The 22,569-nt window shown below is 32.9% G+C and overlaps 1 protein-coding gene across 1 annotated transcript; it reads left to right on the forward strand.

The window, feature by feature from the left end:
• Nucleotides 1–3,315: 3,315 nt before the first annotated feature.
• Nucleotides 3,316–6,479, forward strand: LOC129232905 (zinc finger protein 846-like). The gene is made up of 2 exons (XM_054867008.1): nucleotides 3,316–3,319; nucleotides 5,758–6,479. The coding sequence occupies exons 1-2, from the start codon at nucleotides 3,316–3,318 to the stop codon at nucleotides 6,477–6,479; spliced, it is 726 nt and encodes a 241-aa protein (XP_054722983.1).
• Nucleotides 6,480–22,569: the final 16,090 nt, after the last annotated feature.

The following is a 22,569-nucleotide window of genomic DNA, read 5'->3' on the forward strand; positions in this document are numbered from 1 at the left end:
ATTTTTTTAATGCTGTTAAGAGTTGAGAAATACTATTTCAAAAAAATTCATTTTTTATGTCTAATGTCTGTGGTGAAGAAGAAATGAAAAAGAAGTTTAAATTGTGAAAGTATTTAAATTAAATTTTTTATAAACTTCTCAGAAAATTTTAAAAGCCCAAAAGTGGGCTAAATAATGCGTTTTTTTAAAAGGGTTTTTTCAAAAAAACCCATTGGGTCCGACCCAATTGGGTCCAATCCGGCCAACCCTGTCTTGTGTGCTCTGTGCAACGATGGTCATGAGGCCCATGCAGTAGTGTCTATTTAATGAGCGTTCATCACTTTCTTCTGCTAGAAACGCATTTCAGCTGCTCAATGCATTATGCTTTCATAGATACTCTTTGAAAATACATACGATTTTTGAAAAAAGTTGGCGACAAATTTGGCGATTTTTTTTTTTTTAAATCCGGTTTTAATTTAGCCACTGTTGGTGATATTTAGAGAGTAAACTATTGAATCATATTGAAACTGCCAATAATAAGAAAATGGCATTAAACTGGAGTAAAAGAAAGTCATGTGATGCACACATCAGCAAGGTTGGCAAAAACCCGGGTTTTTTTTAAAAAGGCCATGGACCCAGGGTTTTTTGGGTTTTTTTTAAATAAAACCCAAAAAAATGTGGGTTTTTTTTTGTCTTTTTTTAGGGAAAATGTGGGGTGCTTGTAGCATATTGTAGCGTAAGTTTATGGACAAAGCACAAAAATTGTCTTGGGGTAAAAAAAGCTGGAAAATTCAGCGTTTTCTGAAGAAAAGTAAAAAAGACAACAGAACCCAAGAATGGTGAAGTTTCAGATTTTTTGGTTTCCATGATTACCAACAGTTAGGGCAAAGTTACTTCTCGAGTGATAAAATCTATTGTTCGTTCGTCCGTTTTTAATTACTACATTTTTTTTTCTGCATTTTACTTTATTGTATTTCATTTAGTCATGCAAAATTACTATAGAACCTCAAGTAGTTTAAATCCCTTTTTACTGAACTCCAGCTTAATCAAGACATTTCTTTAAATTTTATGTTGCCTGTTTTTCTATTTCTGTGTACATAATAAGAAATATTAAACTTTTTCGTAAGATAATGAAAATACTGTACATCCTATTCTGTTTTCTGTCCGACCGTTTGTAAAACCTGTTAATTTCTAAAAAATATACCTTGTTTATTCGAGATTTGTGACGTGTTGGTTTGCAGAAAATAATTCACATGAAAGCCTTTTAGCTAGAGTAGTTTCCTCTGTAACAATCTACAAATATTGAGAAAATCAGACGTGACATGACTTAGTCCCGATAATTTGATTTATTTATTGACCAGTTAATGAAAAAAGTTAAATATATTTAATTAAAATCTTTGAAGTATTTTTTTAATGCTACTAATAGTTAAGAAATACTATTAAAGTTCAAAATTTATTTTTTACGTCCATTGTCTGTGGTAAGAACAAATAAAAAATAAGTTTAAATTGTGAAAGTATTTAAATTAATTAATTTTTTTAAAAACTTCTACAAAAGTTTAAAAAACCCAAAAGTGGGCTAAATAATGGGTTTTTTTTAAATGGGTTTTTTAAAAAAAAAACCCATTGGGTCCAACCCAATTGGGTCCAATCCGGCCAACCCTGCACATCAGATCGTTTCGTTTGTATCTGCATTGTCAGAAAAACACAACAGTGTGCCAAATAATTTATTTCTGTTCAATGGTTACAATGAAGGGCGTAGCGGTAGGGAGCGGGATAGTCTAAATTCCCTGAAGCCTTTGTTCTAAGTAATATTACCAATTCTATTTGTATTTTACACACATGTTAGGACCGTTATGAACTTCATCTCTCAAATGATAAGTTCTGACTGCGCTTGTAACCTCAGTATTTATTCATTCTACTGTTGGTGTAGATTCAAACTCGATTATCTGTTCATTGTACCGTATATTGCAACAAGTACTAACAACTGTTCCGGCCCCCTGTGTGGCATGTAGAGTTTCCATACATAGGGTGTCCGTAGTTAAATGACCATATTTTACAGTTGTCTAAAGGTGAAACTATTGCTCCGAAATTAACGAAGTTTTGTGTATAACATAACGAAGGGATGATAATTTGTTTGAGTGGATTAAAATTTAAAAAAAAATCAATACACTGCCGCCAGAGGATGGTTTTCATGAAGTGCATTGCTTCCTGATCACCAAAGTTCAATCCATGTGACATTTAGTTTTGGAGGCATTTGAAATATTTCGTAATAGAATTGAACCTGAACTGAAGTGCAGCATATCGGGTAGATAGCTGTCATGTCGAACATTTTTTTTATGCAAGATTACTTTTAAAACCATGCAAATGTATAATAAATGTTTCTGATAAAAATGCACCCTCTGGCGACCAAATTGTGAACAATTTTTTTACTTCATCCCTTTATAAAGTTGTGCACAAAATTTCGAATAATTGTTGCCTTCTGAACAATAGTTTCAATAGACAACTTTAAAGTAGGGTCGTTAAATTATGAACACCCTGTATATTGGCGTGACCGTACCTGAAACAAGTAGAAAATTTTTTTTTTAGTACAAAAAAAAAAAAAAAAAGCAGTTGATGCTTCATAATATGATACATAATGGTTCCTAAAATTTTAATACATCACAATTAGAAACCAAAATTTAGAATAACGGGAATAGAGATCATATATATGCATAAAAACGTCAGAGCCGTGCAAATCGATTGAGCAATCTAATAAGTTTTATTTTTTCAAACCTCTTATCTGCCGAGGAAAATGTTCAAGATTCACTCCCCAGAGCCACCAATTTTCACAGATGCTTAGTTATGTCATATATTATGGGGTAAAAAAAAATGCATGTTTTTCTACCTAAAAAGTTTACTTTCACAAAAGAAATAAGGGAAAAAATGAAAATTGAAATATAAAATTGAAACTCTAATGCCTATGATAGCATTTATAAAGGGCATATGTATACACCCCCAACAGTTAAGGGATTAATTCTTAGAGCCCCAATTAAAATAAATATACGAAAACATAAAAAATTTAAAAACAGGATGTTTAAATAAAAACATAAACTCATTGCCTATTGTACTGATTAGCCTGATGTAAATAGTTAATAATTAATCATGAATAGCAAACCAATTTGATATTTAATAAGTAAGTTTTTAATATTAAATTAGTACTGCAGAAATGTGTTGAGTAGTTAAATTAGTAATAATCAGTATGCTAAAGTGAATACAATTTGCTGTTACATAATTTTACTGCACAATAGCAGATACCGGTCATTTAACACATTTTTGACGGGTCGTTTGACATTTTTAATGGGTAAGTTTTTGGTACTTGGTAATTAGTACTGCAGAAAAGTGTTGAGTAGTTAAGTTGGTAATAATCAGTATGCTGAAGTAAATACATTTTGCTGTTACATAATTTTATTGCACAGCAGCAGATAACGCTCATTTAACACGTTTTTGATGGGTCATTCCACATTTTTAACGGGTAGTTTTTGGAATAGCATAAAATCTATGGTTAAAACCGAATAGAATCGGCACATGTGTAAAACACATAACAGCCCTGCTTAGGCTTAAGTTTTATTTCTAAATATACTCTTATTCTTAATCACTTAAAATTGCTTTCAGCTGTAATCAAGACTGTATGCTATTGGAATTCAGAACTGTGATGCCGGACATTGACGCGCCCTGTATCAGTACAAGCCTTTGTTTCTGCTTTCATCTGAGGACTCGTGTTGAAGGGATCGTCTGAGGAGATGCAACGGTGGTGAATTTTAACTAAATTTTAAGTTAAACCCTTTGAAAGAGTTGCATACATTCCGTAGCCAAGTGAGGTAGCAACCAACAGAAGACTGTAGCGCATAATTTGTAAAGTGCAGGTTCTCCAAGTTCAGACTCACTTTTCGTGATATCGAAAGTAACTATCTCAAACTCAATATACATTGAAATTCTTGTATAGTGACGGTTCCTGCAAAAGTAAACATCTATTTATCCTAGTACAATCATCATTCAATGAAAATTCATTCAGAATGAGCAATCAGTTATAAAAGAAAACAGTATACAAGTTATGAAAGACAAGTCCAATAACAGGAAATCTTTTTACGAAGGTCAGTTTGTTTTGTGGCACACGTCTTTCGTTTGTGTTTCGCTATTCCCCGAAAATTAAAGTGAACTGAAGGAATATTGTCCAAAGTGTCCTTTCAATTCTGAAACTGTCTTTTCTCCTGCCAAAAAATATGGTTTTTATGAGAAAAGACTTTGCTGGTCAGCTATAAACCATAATCAAAAAGCTGAAAATCAAGAGGAGGCAAAGTTGTTGTGAAACAAGAAACTTCTCATATGATCTCTAACACACTTGACTATGCTTTGTGTAATCATCAGTAGCATGTGTTGAACACTTACTTGTAATTGTTTCTCTCTTCTTTTTTTTTTTTAACCTTTCCACTTATTTGCTCGATCTTCTGAAAAGTTAAAGCATTCGGCGCTAGCAAAAATGAACTTTAATCAGAGTGTAAGAGACAATCAATTACATTAAAGTATAAAACTTCTCCTCACACAAAAATAATCCTTGACAGTTAACCTGCTCCTTCGCTTTCGGATAGCGTTAAAAACTGAAATGTAGTGTAGAAGTGCTCCCGTATGGATGAGTTTTTATAGAAAACAGATTATGCACACATACGCATGAAGGCCATACACACATATCCTCCTTAAAATGTCAAGTTTGTGTAAATTTTACGAAAAGATCTTCATCAGAGTTTGACTATTAAAGCAAAGTACAATAATTCAGTTTACCTGGACATCCATTCAGTTTACCTTGACATTCAGGTAAACTGAAATAAAAGTAAGTTCTGATTTTTAATTGAAAAGACTTGCCTTCTGTGATCAATGTCAAAGGATAAGTATTAGTGTAAAATTATTGCTCTGACATACATCCTTCAAAACCCATTCTAGAGCTTAAATTATGAATTAAAATTGCATTTTCGCTTAAAAATTTTTGCTCCAACAAATCTGAAGATTCTTATTTTAGAAAAAGCACTATAACACTCCTCTGGTGTAAGACCTTTTTAACCGAATGACGTCTAAAAGAACTTTTGAGCCTTCATCTTTTTGAAAGTATATCACCTTGTAAATTTCATGAAAAAAAAAATTCCAGATTTCCTTTCGCAATGGCTCATCATTCAGAGACCCATTGCAACTCTAAGAAAAGTTATTTGTGCGAGCATAGTCCAAAGGCATTTTCCAACGAGTCAGATTCATCGAGACACCTGAAGATTCGCATTGGAGAGAAACCGTATTCTTGTGAGCTTTGCTCAAAAGCATTTTTAAGCGCTTCAAATTTGAAGAAACATCTAACAGTATGTACTGGAGAGAAATCGTACTCCTGTGAACATTGCTCAAAAGCATTTTCTAACTCTTCACATTTCAAGAGGCATCTGAGAATCCATACGGGCGAGAAACCGCATGTCTGTGAACATTGCTCAAAAGCCTTTTTGCACGCTTCAGATTTAAAGACACATCTGAGAATACATACTGGAGAGAAACCGTATTCCTGCGAACATTGCTCAAAAACATTTCGCAACTCTTCAGATTTAAAGAAACATCTGAGAATACATACTGGAGAGAAACGGTACTCCTGTGAGCATTGCTTAAAAGCATTTCGCAACTCTTCAGAATTAACGAGGCATCTGAGAGTACATACAGTCGAGAAATCACATTCTTGTGAAGAGTGTTTAAAGACATTTTCCAATCTTTCAGATTTAAAGAAACATCTCAGAGTCCATACTGACGAGAAACCGTATTGCTGTGAATTCTGTTCAAAACCATTTTCCATCGCTTCTCATTTAGTGAAACATCTGAGGATCCATATTGGGGAGAAAACACATTCATGTGAACATTGCTCAAAAGCATTTTTCAACGCTTCAGGTTTAAGGAAGCACCTTAGAGTACATACTGGAGAGAAACCCTATTCCTGTAAGCATTGCTCAAAAGCATTTTCTCACATTTCAGTTTTAAATAAACATATTAGAATCCATACGGGCGAGAAACCGTATGTCTGTGAACATTGCTCTAAAGCATTTTCCAACGCTTCATATTTAAAGAGACATCTGAGAATACATACTGGAGAAAAACCATATTCTTGTGAACATTGTACAAAGGCATTTTCCAACTCTTCACATTTAATGAGACATCTGAAAATCCATATTGGAGAGAAACCGTTTTCTTGTGAACATTGCTCCAAAGCTTTTTTCAACGCTTCAGATTTAAAGAAACATCTCAGAGTTCATACTGGCGAGAAACCTTATGTCTGTGAACGTTGCTCAAAGGCATTTTCTGACCCTTCAGATTTAAAGAAACATCTTAGAATCCACACTGGCGAGCAGCCATATAGATGTGAAACTTGTTCGAAGTCATTTTCTTACCTTAATACCTTAAAAACGCATCTGCGAACCCATACAGGAGAAAATCCGTGTTCGTAACACTTCTTATTTTAAGACACATCTAAGAATCCATACCGGCAACATGCCATTCGCGTGTGAACATTGCCGTAAGAAATTCTCCAACTCTTCAAATGTTAAAGATTAACTTGAGATACCATAGTGATGAAAGACCATATTTCTGTGAAGTTCGTTGTAAGGACTTTTCTCATGTCGTGTGCCTGAAACAGCACTTAAGAACCCAAATTTGCGAAAAGCCATTTTCTTGTCAAATTTTTCTAGCGGGACATAAAATTGGTCAGTTTAAGTCAGTATTTTAAAAAATGGTGAGTATTAGTCAGTATTTACAGAATTTAGTCTGTAAAATCATTTTTTTTTTTTTTTGCAAATTTACTAAATAGTGTTAAGATAATATTCATTGTCAACTTTATTTTTATTATATTTTCTGATAAACTTTAAAAAATGCCTAAAAAGCAATCAATTGCCGTTATAGCAGCCTAATTTTTTCCAACATGGTAGTCTGTTTAAAATCTTTGCTGCTATTTTATTATATTGGGATGACCTAGTTTTATGAAAAACCTAGCTCCCCCCCCCCACCCCCCACCTTTGATATTGGGTATATTCTTTGAAACATTTTCCTGACATGTAATACCTATCACTTTCACAACATCAATGGAAGAACTGCTGTCATTTGTCCTGGACAAGCTGTTAAATATTAGGGTGTAATTTTTAAAAAGGGAAGTCAATTTCAGCGTTCAGACTTGTTATTTATTTTGACTTAATGTATCGAATTCTAAAAAATCCAGGTTTTCAGAGATATGGAGGTAAAAATTGCAAGAAAAATCTCAAGAATCAAGGCGAGAATGTCGAAAATATTTACTCATCAAAATCGAGGAAATTATAGTTAGCGTTACTCTTCCGTTGTATTTTTTAAAAACATTCATGACTCCCTTCAAATTTTCCAACTCCCCCTACGTGGGGCACCCCTCCGGTTGAGAGCCCTTAGATTTAAACTTGATTGCGTTTTTCTACATTACGGGAGAAAAATCCCGGAATGAAAGGACAACTTGCAGTATTGTTTTGAATTAACATGCCAATTTATTATCTTAGGCCAGCGATTCTTAATTTCTTTTACTAATGGAATCCTTTTCAATGCTCACTTTTTTCGCGGAATCGCTGGTTTTTCGTCGCCAGTTTGGGGCAGCGTAGCCAGGATTCTGTTTCAGAAGAGGCCCAGGCTCTTACCTCAAACAGACTTTCATATTAACAACTTTTTATTAAATTTCCAATTTAATGGACTTCATGCAAATTATTGATAACTGCTAGTTATTACAGTGGAATCCCGGAATCAGCTTAATATATCCACCGGTTAATTGGACCAGCCGCTTTTTCAAGCTAAATCTTAAAGAACCAAAACAAACCCCATTCACAAGCCTAATATTATTTGTAACAAATAGTAAAAGAAATGAAAATCGCTCACTTGAAGCAAGTTTTAGAATGTTAACGTACTTAATAGTACGTGCAATAGAAATTAATAACAATGGTTTCTTGAAACCTTTAATTAAATTCAGCAGTATTTACAGGAAAAAAATTGGTTAACGAACTTCCATTGCATGGCGGCACCGTACAAGCAGAGATCAAAATGTCACTGAAATTTTAATTTTCTTCAGTTCAGTTCGCATGTTAAAAAATATGTAGGTTAAAAAAAATTTTTTTTTTTGGTTGTGGAATACGTAATTTTCATTTTATTGGAATTCTTAATGACCGATTAGTACTTTTTGTCACTTATTTTTTTCTCTCACATTTTTAGTTATTTCTGGTTATTAAATTGAATCGATACTGACTGAAAGGAATGTATCTAAAACCGTATCGGTCTGAACACGTTGTTAAACGAGTGTAAAATGTTTACTCGCTTTATTTTAATTTATTTTTCATTGGAAAAAATTCGCAAACAGCGATTTTTCTTCATTGTGTGCTAACCATATGTGTGGAGCTTACAATAATCATAAGGGCATTTAACTTTTTTTGTTTATTGCATGTTCGGTCAAGTTTCACAGGTCCTGTAAGCTTAATCGGACCTGTCGGTTATTCGGACCAAAATGGCTTCGTCCCATTGTGGTCCTATTAAACGGAATCGACTGTATTTGTTATTATAAAATACCAATAAGCTCCTATTTGTACCTCTGAGTAATTTTGAAAATGGCAAATAACCTCAGAACTTATGAGTTATATGATTAAAATATTTTTTCAATTAGGAAAAGAAATACTTACCTACAATAGTGTTAATAATTCACTTAAATTTACACAAAATGTTTTTGAATCTTAAAAATTAAAACGTCTTTAATTTTTCAACAATTTTTTACTTATTTATAAATTATGTACTTGGATCTTACTAACATTTAGATACCTTTGACCAGTACTACTCCTTAAATTGGTTTTCACTTCTTTCCTTCCATATTTCCTTTCCTCTTGTTCTTAACATTACCAAAGATCGTCTCAAAGTGTGTTTTAAAGCTGCAATTTTGAAAAATTCCTAGGCTAGGAATTTTTCTAAGGAACTACTTCGCAATTCCATCGCATTTTGAAGACTTAAGTCTCGAGAATTTTGCAATCAACTTTATCCTCTAACATAGCCAGTAATCATCAAAATTGCGTTTTTACTTCCTTTTACAAAAAAGGAAGTATTGTATTCGCGAAAAAAATTTCACTCAAAAATTGGCCTTAATTTCCATTTTTCTCACCTCCGAATGAATGTTGAGGTTTTTTCCCGACCTGATCACACGTGGATATATGCCTAGGAACGTACAGACACCCGAAATATCTATTTTGACGACCCCGGAGTTAATTGCAACGAATTTTCTCGTGACGTCCGCATGTATGTGCGTATGTGTGTATGTATCTCGCATAACTCAAAAACGGTATGTCCTAGAAAGTTGAAATTTAGTATGTAGTTCATAGTGGGGTCTAGTTGTGCACATTCCCTTTTGGGTGCATTCGGATGTTCCTAAGGAGATCTTTTGCCCCCTTTTTGGGGAAATCATTGTTAATTTCGATGTAAACTCAAACTGTGTTATAATTTGTCGGACACTTGGCGATATGTCGCCAAGTTTTGTTGCCAACTTGGCGTTAAATTTGCCGATTTTTTTTTTTAATTTGGTTTCAATTTGTCCACTGTTGGTGATATTTAGAGAGTAAACAATTGAATCACATTAAAATTTGCCAATAATGGGGAAATGACATTAAGTTGGAGCAAAAGGAAGTCATGTGATGCACACATCAGCTCGTTTAAAGTATAGTTTCGAAAAATGTCCGGGGGAGTACCCCCTGACCCCCTGCTTTCACGGGAAACCTGCACTTACAAATGGGTTGAGGATTGTTCACATAAAATCTTATTTAAATGATCTCTGTAACAGAAAAGCTCCAAAATGTAAGCTAGCAATGATTTACAAGTTTAAACTATGGGTATATATACTAGGGTGGGCCGAAATAAGCCGAAAAATTTTTTTTTTCGAAATCAATTTTTGGATAGCGCGCAAAAGTTGCGTAGTGAGCTAGTTAGCACTCACAAAAAATTTCTTTGATATTAAAAAATATCTAGCCAACGCTATTTGACACTGAAAAACCGAAAAAAAAGTAAAAAATGAATTTTTGTCGATATTTTTTTAAAAAAACTAAATTTCAAATATTTTGCTAGAATGCATCGAAAATGTCATATAATGAGCCAGTTCGAGCCCATAAAATGTTTCATTGATTTTAATGAGCATTTAACCGCTCCTTTCTGCAATCAAAAATTGGAGAAAAATGAAAAAATATTGAATTTCTTTAAAAAGCAATGTGAAAATTATTTTTCAAAATTAAATCATAGACTAATTAATTAAATAGCACTATTAATCATAGTAATTATTATCACGCAATAGTATCATACATTTTCTAGAATTACATATAAAGATAATAAAGTTTTGAAAAAGAAATCTTCAAATTTGATTTATAGTACCTCAGGCATAATGAATATTATTTTTTGGAATAATATTGTCCCTTGTTATCAAATGATGGAAGTTCTTTCCTAGCTTGAAGTTTGGCACAAATGTATCCATCTCGTGCAGTTTCACCACGAACTTTTATTGCAACTTTGGTTATTAGTTTCACACAACGTTTCACAGCTTGCATGTGACAGGGAAATTTCTCGAAAGTGAACTCTGTAGGCTGTACTTCGCACATTTCTTTCAATTGTTGGTCTATTAGGTGCATCTTTCAATTGTTGATCTTTTAGATGCATTGTAAGAGGTGGCTCTGTAACAACAGTTTGTCCAATCAACTAAATCAACATAATCAACGGCTTCAAAATTGAGTTTAGGACGCTTAAAAAATCGTACACCATCCGAGCTCTTCGTCTTCTTATTTCTAGAGTTCAGAATGCGCCTAACTGCTAATTCCCGAATGTATTTTCTTGAGTCAAACAACATTGTCAACAGTAGCTGTTCAGAATGAGCGAAATATGCATTATTTGAGAGAACTTTGAAAATTATCTCCTTAACGTTGTCTGGAAACTGCCTTGCAAGAGAAATCATTTTCCAAAAATGTTGGGCACCATACTGGCAGTTCGGTTTCATTTTTATTTCAAACCACATTGGAGCATAAACTAACATTACATACTTTACAAGCATTGTAAGATTTTCTGCTGGAGTTGATGTGCCTATATACAAGCGTATCAAACGGTTTGCAGTTGTCAGCCATCGCGCATGACGGAGTTTGCCTGAGCTACTCTCAGCCATGTTAAAAGGACAACTACCATATTTTACGGTAAGACAGATTCTATACAAATATTGTTGTTCAGTACTTAAACGTTTTCTATCTTCCATGTCCAAAAACAGAAGATTGCAGTCAATTTTATCAAATTTGACCACCGGATTTTTTTTTACAATCTCTAAGAAGTTGTCCGATAGCTCCAGAATATGAATGTGGCCCCTTTGTGCAACCGTCCAGTTCCAGAATAAGATGCCTCAGTGGCAACTTATTAATATACAGCAGACATATGTTCCACTGTAAAGGTCTTTGGAAATATGTCTCAAGTAAACGAATTACTCCACCTTTCCATCCCGTATTTACATTTGTTCCATCGCATCCAATAACCGTTAAGTTAAGCAAGCTCATATTATACTTTTTTGCAAAGCCTGTAATACCTTGCGATTTTTTTTTTTTTTTTTTTTTTTTTTTTTTTTGCACTTTCAACAACTGTTAGTGATAAATGACCGATGTACTTGCTACCTGGCTCTTCTATCAGTGCTACATGGTGCTTCAGATGCTAATTTTTGATGGCTAGATGTCTTTTGAGGGGTGTCATCTCTGCGGCCGTCAAAATACAAACTCTTTATAGCTGCCCCTTTAACTGCTCTTTAATCCCTTTCTCTTAGCTCGCTCCTTTTTTTATCGACTTCTCTCCTTATACTTTTGTTTTGTTTAGGAGAAACTAAGTCAAAATCAGCGAGAACTGCTGTAGCAATTTTAGCCCCTGCTTTATTTGAAGCGCCAGTTAGATCTGCTGCTAAAGCTGTATGAGGCATAGAAAGTCTCATTTGACTTGTTGATGGCGCATCAGTTCGCTTACGTTTTCTTGAAAGCGGATAATTCAATTTAAAATCGTCATCTGTATTTTCTGTGCTTTCTCCTGATTCAAGCTCCGTTTCAAGTTTATTCAATGTAATATGACTTTCCTTAACCGTGAATCCACTTGTGCTGGTAACTGATATGTCTTTCTCATCCAAAGCAACACTTGTTTCAATTTTTTGGCATCCTTTTTCTCTTTTTCGTAGTTTCTGATTTGTTACATTATCCATTTTTACAAATATTCCTAAACTAGTGGTACCCGCACGTCTTTGCCCGTAGTGGGAAATTAAATTGTTCACCTGTATATTAACAAATAACGGATGATAAATTTCTCGCCAATTGGCTATGTTCGCTCGCTCTCCCATGCTACGGTTCCACGTCATGATAATTTCGTAATTTACTCGTCCATCTTATGATAATTTTGCTCCGGAAAATGTTCTTAAAATTGAAATAGAAAAAGAACAAAATCGAATTTTCGAAAAATCGCTTCGAGATGCACACCCTCATGCTACAAACTAACTTAGTGCCAAATTTTATGAAAATCGGCCGAACGGTCTAGTCGCTTTGCGTGTCACAGACATCCAGACATGAATCTGGACAGACAGACTTTCAGCTTTATTATTAGTAAAGATATTCTACGAAATGTATAAAAGTTTGAGGATTTCAACTAATTCACTGACACACACACTTCTAATGTTTGCTGAAACTAGCTTCAATTTTTTATTTCTACCCCCCTCCTTTTTCTGCAAAAAAGGGGTTGAAAAGTGCATTTTCGCCCTTTTTTCAGGGTTGCCACGCACCGGGAAAACCGGGAAAACCTGGAATTGTCAGGGAAAATGAAAATGGCCGAAAATCAGGGAAATGTCAGGGAAAATGAGAAATTGCATATTTCCGATCGTTCTTAGCGCGGCCCGCGGTCTATGACGTCAAAAAAAAAAAAAAACTTTCAGCCTTGTTTTTTTCGCCGCCATTCCCTTCCCATTCGTCGTTTTGTCATTCCCCTCTTTCTTCTTCCCCCTACAGTTCTTTTTATCAACTCTCTGCCATTGGCACGTGCGCCATAGCAGTCGGCGGCGGACATGGCGGACATGCGCAGAAGGTACTTCTTTTCCTCCTCGTTTGAGCGGGCTCTGTTTAAACACTGCTTGTTTACGTCAGCAGTTCTGAAGTTGTTATGATGCACAGTACATTGTTTTGTCTGCCAGTGCGACTGAAGTTTTTAATGAGCTGCAATAATCTTTTCATATTTTATATTATTTCTTTAAATTAATTGATGAAATCGTATTATTCTAAAGAATTTTGTTCCGTAAATTTAGTTCATTAGACAATTTTAAACTTAGAAAGTTTCTTTTTTACAGAAGTATCGCTAATCTTTTAGTATTTTGGTAGTGATATTTAAAGACTTCCAATGCGCTTCTTTCTTTCAAAATAAAAGTAATCCGATTAAAAAAAATTTTGCACATCAGAGAAGTTTCTGATCAATGCTCAAAATTTAACTTTATGACAGGGTGCCCACAGGAGTGATTATGGCGCAAGTTGCGCCATAAATTTTTTTTTTTGGGGGGGGGGAATTTTTAATTATTTATTTTACTTTATTTTTTTTTTTCAAATTATTTACTCATATTATTTTACTTTATTATTTTCATCTGTGTGTGTGTGTATTTTATTGGGGAGCGAGCACACTTTTCTTTCAAAACAATAATAATTAAAAATAAATAAATAGGTAAAAAAAAATAAATAGAAAAAGAGGGTTAAAAATAAAAAAAGCGCTAAGGCATTCAGAAATATTGGGGGGGGGGTTGTGCCATTGAACTTGGGGGGGGGGGGAGCACTCCTGTTTTATGAGCACAAACGGGAAATATGTGAAGCTAAAAGATGCATGATTTTTTTACAGGCCAAAGTCTAAAAGCGCTTTTAGTTCAACGGATTGGAGGGGTAGAAGGCAATAATTGAAAAAGTTTAAGGTTTCATAAGTTTTTAGTTCAGATTATTTTAGCAATTAACTTTATTTTTGTGATACAGATATCACAATTGTTAATTTTGCAGTTCTTTCACTTGATGTAAGGCAGTGGCTCCTCGCTATTGAAAATTAGATATGCTACATTTACATTAATTGTTTATTACAGTGATTTGCTTCACTTGTGTTAGTACATTAGGGTAGTTCAAAAATACACTTTAAAAAAAAGGTTTCTCCTAGAAAACAGGACAGCACTCAATGTTTTTAGACTTGTGGATAGTAAAATACTGGAAGAATTTTAATTTCCTATTCCAACTGAAAGAGGGTGCTCGACCCCCTCCCTCAAACTTCATAAGTATGTGGAGGGGGTTAAAAAAAATACATTGAACTGAAAAAACAATGTTACATACTATAATCTACACGAGTTATATGCATATTCATTGCAATAAAATAATTACTTACATAAAAAAAACAGCTGGGGAAATTAAATGTTTCTAAATTTGTGACTTTTTCTATTCTAGGGCTAATGTTAAATGAAGGGGTCATTGAGCAACCTCTTAAAATTTGAGTAAGAAGCTAAAACTTTTACAGCACAATACTATTAGTAAGTCTAAAAAAAATAAGGGGTGTCTTGGACTCGAGCTGAGAGAAAAAAAAAAATTGAACCACCCTTAGTACATATTTTTGATTATTTCAGCTTGAGTAAATTAAATTTGGTAACCATTGTTTGTAAGGTTTGAAAATGAGGTAAGTTTTATCAAAATTTGAGATGTATATATTAATGTTGCAAAATGAAGGTGGAGATCGATAACCTGGAATTTTTCTCAAAACCACCTGGAAAACCTGGAAATGTCAGGGAATTTCATTCTTGAACTTCCGTGGCAACCCTGTTTTTTCAGTTTTTCAAGGTCAAATAGCGCCGGCTAAATATTAAACAAATTTAGCGAAATTTTTTATGGTTAATAACGGGCCCATATAGCAACTTTTCCGCACTATCCAAAAACAGATTTCCAAAAAAAGTTTTTTCGGCCCACCCTAATATATACAGAAAGTTATACTCAAAACTTGAAAACGTCCAATTACATCCCTTTGCTTTTCACTGGCTCATTTTTTTTAGGTAGTTGAGACTTCATATTATGACACATAATGTGATTCCTTGTATTTGAATTAATCAAAATATAAGCCGAAGTTTAAAATTACGGGAATAGAGTTTAAATAACAGGGTGGCGACAGATCAGGGAAATCAGGGAGATCAGGGAAAAGTCAGGGAACTTTATTAATCATGGAAAAGTCAGGGAAATATCAGGGAATTTTGAAAAAATAACAAAAAATCAGGGAAAATTTATTTTGTGAAGAAAAAAATTTTTTTTTTTTTGCTTTACAAAATTAAGTACTCTAATTCCCTACGCATTTTCCGCCAATTATCTGTTCAAAAAAAAAGTAAAATTAATGACGTGTGATTATACACTGCCGCATTATTTGTGTATCTTTTTTCCTCAACGTCAAAGTATTGAATCTTACTTATTAACCACAGGATGGACTTCCTAAGATTGGTTCTGTGTCTGTTAGGTTTATTTTCCTTAGCTTGAAATTTCCTTTTACGCTTTCAATGCTGTGTAAAATAAACACCCATACATGCAAAGAGGAAGCCTTCATTAATGCATTAGCTTCTTTGCCTTTATTCCATTGTCTTGAAGTAATTAGCGTACTGTAATCACGATCTCAAGAAGAAATCTTTGGTTTTTCAATTAATACTATAAAAGCTTAAAAGTTATCACTTCTTTGCATTTTCAATTTAATTGCTAAAATTGAACTTTGAATTAAAAAAACTTTGTTTTTTGCCATCATACTATTTGTTGTCACCGCAGAATATAAAGGTTTTCTTTTCTTCAGACTTAAGTGATTCTTTAATTTTATAACCAAGTTGTATTCTTTTATATGTTTTGAAATTAACTAATTGCTTTTTTTTTCTTGCATTTCAAAGTTGTTTGTTACAAAAGCAATCTAAGATTTTTTTTCGTTACATACTGAAATAATTTTAAATAGAGTTAACTTGTGTACTTAAGTAAATATTTTTTTTTGTTAAAATGCTGTATTCATTCATTAAAACCTATGTTCTTGATTAGAGAAAAGCTCCCTATGAATGGATGTCAAATGGTTTCATCTGTTTTGCATAAATATGTCAATTAGTTATATAAGAATAACTACATTACTTCTATTGTTTCACTATTACTTGTGATTCTTACAACAATTATTATACTGTGTGAAAACTTAGTTCAAAATAATTTTAATTACTTTTTAGTTCTTAAATACACATATGTTTTTAAGAGTAATTTTAATAGTTTCTTAAAATTCTTATGCTAAGTGGTTTCTGGAAGTGAAGTTTTTTTTTTTTTTTTTAATTTTCTATAATCTTTCCATTTTAGAAAAAATTAATATACTGTTTTGTAGTCCCCCCCCCCCCAAAAAAAAATTGACTTGATACATTTTTTTAACCATTTTATTAAAAAAGTAACATCTTTTGAAAATATATCTTTAGTTCAACAACTTTACACAACTTAAAACGTTAAAAATACTGCATTTTATACAAATATACAATGAATTTCAAGTAGAGCAAAGAAAGAAAACCATTATCATTGGTAACGTAAATCAGGGAAATTTGGTGAACTTAATCAGGGAAAAGTCAGGGAACTTTTTTTTACAGTTCCTGTCGCCACCCTGAATAAATGCGTAAAAACGTCACGGCCGTTCAAATGAATTGAGCAATCTTAAGTTTTAGTTATTTATTTATATTTTTTTAAACCACTTATCTGCCAAGGAAAACGTTCAATATTCAATCCCCAGAGCCACCGATTTTCAGACAAGCACAGTTATGTTACGTATTCTGTGGTAATAAGTAAAGCCCTCGATCCGTCTCTTAAGTGGCGACATGCTCCAGCGTCCGCCATTTTGTGTCGTTCCGCAACTTTCTCCCTACCTCAACAGTAGAAAAATACAGAGTTTCGCTCATTGAAAATTATCTTTTTATCAACGAATGTTTACAGATTTTAAATCGTAACTTATGTAACTGATAATATACATACAAAAATGTTGAATTTTACCTTAGTAATTTTTTTTTAATATTAAACCGAATATTAGTAAAAAGGTGTTTTGAAGAAATTTTCGATCATTTTTAAGAATAATTTCTTTTTTTCCCCCATATAGACCTTCTGAGTTACAAATTACTTAAGGGTTTTAAATATGTTTTATTATTAGAAAGTTGGTGTAGTAGAACCCGGGGCGGATACCGAAAAATCTCTCGGAGGGGGTCCGGGAAATTAAATAGCACCTCCTCCTCTCCCCTGCCACATACGATGTTTCATAACCAAGTTTTCATTACTTTATTTTAAAATGTCTTTTTTTTTTTAATTTTTTTTAGGATCCCTTAAACTAATGATCCACTTCTAAGTACATACATATTACGTACCAATATACTTTGAATGTGGACGTAAAACATCTTTAACGTTTCAAGCCAATTAAATACTGAGCCATAATAATGTTACCGAAATGCTATACAATTAGCGGTTTTAATTTTAGGAACAATGTCGTAATGATTATAACACGAGGGCAAGGTTATTCAATAAAAAATATACCCATACCTCATTTGAGTTTTTAATATTATTGTATAGTATTTTAACTATAAAATATTATTTAATTAAGAAAATCATAGCTATTAAACATGTAAGTTTTACTGAAAAATTCGGGACAATTTCTGTGTGGATTTCAAACTGATTGTTCTTGAAGCAATGATACAGTTGAGATAACATATTCATATTACATGCCGCCTCCATTAATATCATGGTTTTCTCAAGAAACTACGATATGATTTCTTTCATTTTGCATTTTTTTATAAGCTGAAAAAGAAAAAGCTATTATTTCGCAAATAGCTTCCTGGATCAAAATAATAATTCTTTTAGGTATGCCTGCACATTTTTTGAAGAATGTTAGTTATTGATTCCATCAAAGGAAAATTAATGGACGAATCGCGATATTAAGTTCCCTTGAATTCAAAACCAGCGAGTTAAATGTATAAATGTATTCTGGCACTCTAGGACTCCAATATGACTTCTTTAGCAAATAAAAATGCTATTATTCAAAATATGCTCTATGTGTGTTTTGTGTTGTGTTTAATTAACTATATAAAAAATGCTATGGAGAAGTCAATTAAAAATAGTGAATAAAATAGTTAAATAAATTCATCCTTTGGGGGGGGGGCACGGGCCTCCTGCTCCCCCCCCCCCTTAAATCCACTACTGAGTAGAACAGCAGTGAGTTAAATTAATTATGTCATAAATTATTTGTGGGCAACAGTTTGAACTTATTCATGCGAAGCAGTATCAATTATATTACTAATGTGTATAGTTTTCTTATGGAAAATTATTCATTTCTAAAAAATAGCAAAAATTCTTTTTGTTTTAACTAATAAGGTTTTATTTTCAGCAGGACTCTTCCATGTTTTTTTTTTTTTTTTTAAACATTTTACCAACACTTTCTTGTTTTTCATGACGATTTTACATTAAAAAATGTCTTTCATTTAAACCTGATTTTTAAGGATACTACTAGTTCCTAAAAACTTAACGAAATGTAATAAAATGTAATCAGTTTTAAATCAATATTAAAAAAAATAATAATAATTGAATTATTTGATACCAATAGGAATTCAAATAAAAGAGTGCAGATTACATCTGTGACGAACTGTTATAAATAGTAATAATGAATTTATAAATTAACAGATTCTGGGATAAATTGTATATATATATATTTTTTTTATTAAAAAGGTTTTCACATCAAAATAAAAATTAAACGAAAACAGATTTTTTCCGGGGCAAAAAAAAAAAAAAAAAAAATCTTCACGTAATTATCTAACTTGGCTTGAGTTACATGTTACTATAATCTCAAAGAAGCTTAATTTTTTTAATGAATAATTTCATATTTTTAATATCTTAATTTTTATGCGCAAAGTAGATAAATAATTAACTTGGCAACACACTGAAACTCATGGCTATGACACAATTAAAAGCAAAACGACGTGTTCTTAGAATAATTTTGAAACTAACTAAACAATAGAAAATTTACATTAAAAATAAATAAAATAATTAGTATATTTAAATTTTGACGGCTTTGTTACCTTAAACTCTGAAAAATCAGTTTTAAAAGCAGGGCAAATATTTTACTACTGCTAGCAATTTATTAGGTGCCGTTACATAGTTAAGCTTTACAATATTTGAAGGAACTATTTATGATGATTTTAGTGAATGTCCTTATTATCACATGAAAATTAACAAACCATCAGACAGTTTCATGAAAGTAAAAAATATTACAATTTGAACAAGAGTTTCAAAAAGCATCTGAAATTGCACAGTAGTATTGATGAAAACATTTAAAATACATAAATAATCTTTCAATGTATTTCGATATAGTAATTTTGAACTGTTAGAACATCTTAATGCACTACACCAAGGCATCTTCACATTAAAGATAGCGTTTGATGAAAAATACGAATAGCAAATAGAAAATATCTAGTATTCCGCACAGTGAAATCACACAGGCAACGACACAAAATGGCGGACTGAACCCACGTGACTGCCCGCCTCCAATCGCAGTCGAAAGCGGCGCGCAGTGCATGGATCGAAGTGTGTCGCCACTTAAGAGAAGTATCCAGGGCTTTAGTAATAAGTGCATGTTTTTCTACCTAAAAACTGTTTACTTTTACAAAAGAAAGAAGAGGAAAAATAAAAGTAGAAAATTTAAACTGCAATGCTAGTGATAGCATTTAGGAAGGTTGTGTGCAGGCCCTCGCAAAGCCTGATCGGCGCTGTCGTGCAAGTGTTTTTTTGGCTCCTTTATGCAGTAGCGTTCGAGCAAAGTATAGTGTTTGGCATTTAATTTAACAAAAGAAGAACAATCTTTAAATGTTTAATTTTGGAACTCAGTGTACGACTTTACTTCATGTCTCGAAGTTTATTTCGAGTAAGGGCGGATGTAAGGGAGGGGCGATCGAAATTAACTTTTGAAATCTGATTTTTTTTCCCTTTGAAACCGTGCATTGAGCTGCTGTTAAAAAAGAGGTTGCCAATTTCAATAAAAGCATTTTACCGCAAAAAAATCAAAAGAAAAATTTAAATCTTGGAATTTGATTGAAATATTTATCGTTTTTTTTTTTAAATTTATTTTTGTCTAATAAGTTTTTCCAAAAATGGGAAACAGCTACTATGAAGCAAAAATTTCTAATATTTGATATACTGTCGAGAAAGCAAGGTCCATTTCTGGACTTCGTACTAATCAATATTTAGTTTGTTTCTGAAGTAAATGTTTCAAAATACAAAAAATTTTGAAGAACCGACTTTACCAAGATAGCGGATTTTTTCAAGTACGAATACCCGTAAAAACGGATGGAATTTTTGGAGCTGGGGACGGTTTAACGAACCCTACCTTTGATATGCTAATTCGTTTTTGGAAAAAGAAAATATTTTAAATGTCAAAGATAACGCCACCTTAAAATATCTCTTATCTCTGATAAAAAAAAATTATTCAAAGTTACATGGTAACGGAGTAATAGATTTATAAATTGATGTAGAGGATATGCTTCCTTTAAATCTGAAAATCAAAAATTCGAAAATACGGAACCATTATAAAAGGAATTAATACCAAAGACAAATTACATAGCCCAAAGGATTTTTTTTTAATTTAATGCCTAAATAGTTAAAGAAATAAAAGAGAAGGAGAATCGTGTAATTGTGGCCAAGTCGTTACGTTTCGGAACTAAAAAGTTAACCTAAATTATTGTCTACAATATACAGTAAAATACCTCTAATGCGGACACTAACGGGACAAACTTTTTTGTCCACAATAGAGAGGTGTCCACAGGACTCGGGTTTAATAATGTTATTTGCACTGGAACTGGGGAATTAAGAATTGTCCGCATAAGAGAGTTTTCCTCCTTTGAGGGGTGTCCGTTAGGAGGGTTTTTACTGTATAAATATGACGCACATCTAAATAATATGCAAATGTATTTATTGTATTTTTTATATTTGACAGCACAATGCTGTGGAATTACTACGAATTAAAACTCACAAAAAGACTATGATTGCACAAATTATAACACTAGGTATTTCACCTCAAGAATCAAAATAGGGAGTAGCAAATTTCTTGAGCCTCGTATGCTCAACCTTGTGTACTAGAGACATACCGAAATAGCCTTCACGGCTCCACATTAGGAAGGAAAATGATTTATGTGTGCATCAATTAAATATTAAAGTAGTTGTTTTCAGTGTAAAAGATTGCGCTTTTGAATAGCATGTTAAGACACAGCAAGTCGATGACTTTCCCTTTTAGATTCTCATCGAGACGGATTAATTGTTTCAATGAGCAGTCTAATTTCACCGCCGCCATTAGATGTAATGACGAATTCAATTTTACTTTCTTGGTTAGTTTTTCCCCTCTTTATTTAGAGCATTTTTGATTGACAGAACTTGGCGCCTTTTTGGCTCTGGCGATGTCGTGCTCTGCACAACCTTACTCACAGGGATGGCGCTGTCCTGGGTGCATGTGTATGTCCATGACAGTTAAGGGATTAATTCTTGGAGCCCCAAAGATGGACAAGGCCATGTCAATTTTCACGTTCATCTCAATACTTGGAAATGGAAAAAAAAAAAAAAGAAACGTTTTAAAAATAAATACATGCATAAAAACGCATTGTCTGTCGGACTGAATTGTCTGATGTAAATAGTTAATAATTATTCGTGGATAGCAGACTAATTTCATACAGTACCGGCCACTAATAAAATCACTGGATTATAAAATCAGCCGGTTTTTTAAATCAAATCTGGAAGAACAGAATCATTGCAATACCAAAACATGTTAACGCCATCCTTTAATAAAATCACTATCGCCGTTTCATAAAATCAAAATTTTGAACATGATGCAAAAAAAATTGATAGAGAAGCACCAAAAAGTGAAGGAATTGGTCTCGGCAGATGAGAAAATTCAGCGCCAAATTTGCCTCTTCAATGGATGTCAGAAAAGCGCTTCATGATATACGATGCACTTCAGAGCAAGGAAGAAAATATAATGTTGAACGATACAAAACATTTAGTAAACTCTGAAACGATAGAGAATCTTTGCTCTCCAATTCTGTTAACCAAACTGCAATACGCCAATGTTTTAAGACCCTTGTGTTAAAAAAAACCCCTCATGTTTAGTTAAAATGAGAACTGTATTTTGAAATACTTGAAACAAAAATAAATGACGTAATTCATTTCGTTCTTTAAAGTATTTAAACTTCAAAAACCTTTAACTTTTTTAAAGGTAGGTATGCTGGTTTATAAAATCAGCCGCTTTATAAGATCAAATGTCTTGAGAACGAATGTTTTTTTAATGAGCGGCGGTCACTGTGTTTAATAAGTAAGTTTTTCATACTAAATTAGTACTGCAAAAATGTTGATTAGTAAGTTAGTGCTGATCAGTATGCTAAAGTGAATACATTTTGCTGTTACTTAACTTTATTGCAATAGCAGATAACTCTCATTTAAC

This window comes from Uloborus diversus, unplaced genomic scaffold, assembly GCF_026930045.1.
Source record: "Uloborus diversus isolate 005 unplaced genomic scaffold, Udiv.v.3.1 scaffold_14, whole genome shotgun sequence".
NCBI classification, from domain to species: Eukaryota; Metazoa; Arthropoda; class Arachnida; order Araneae; family Uloboridae; genus Uloborus; species Uloborus diversus.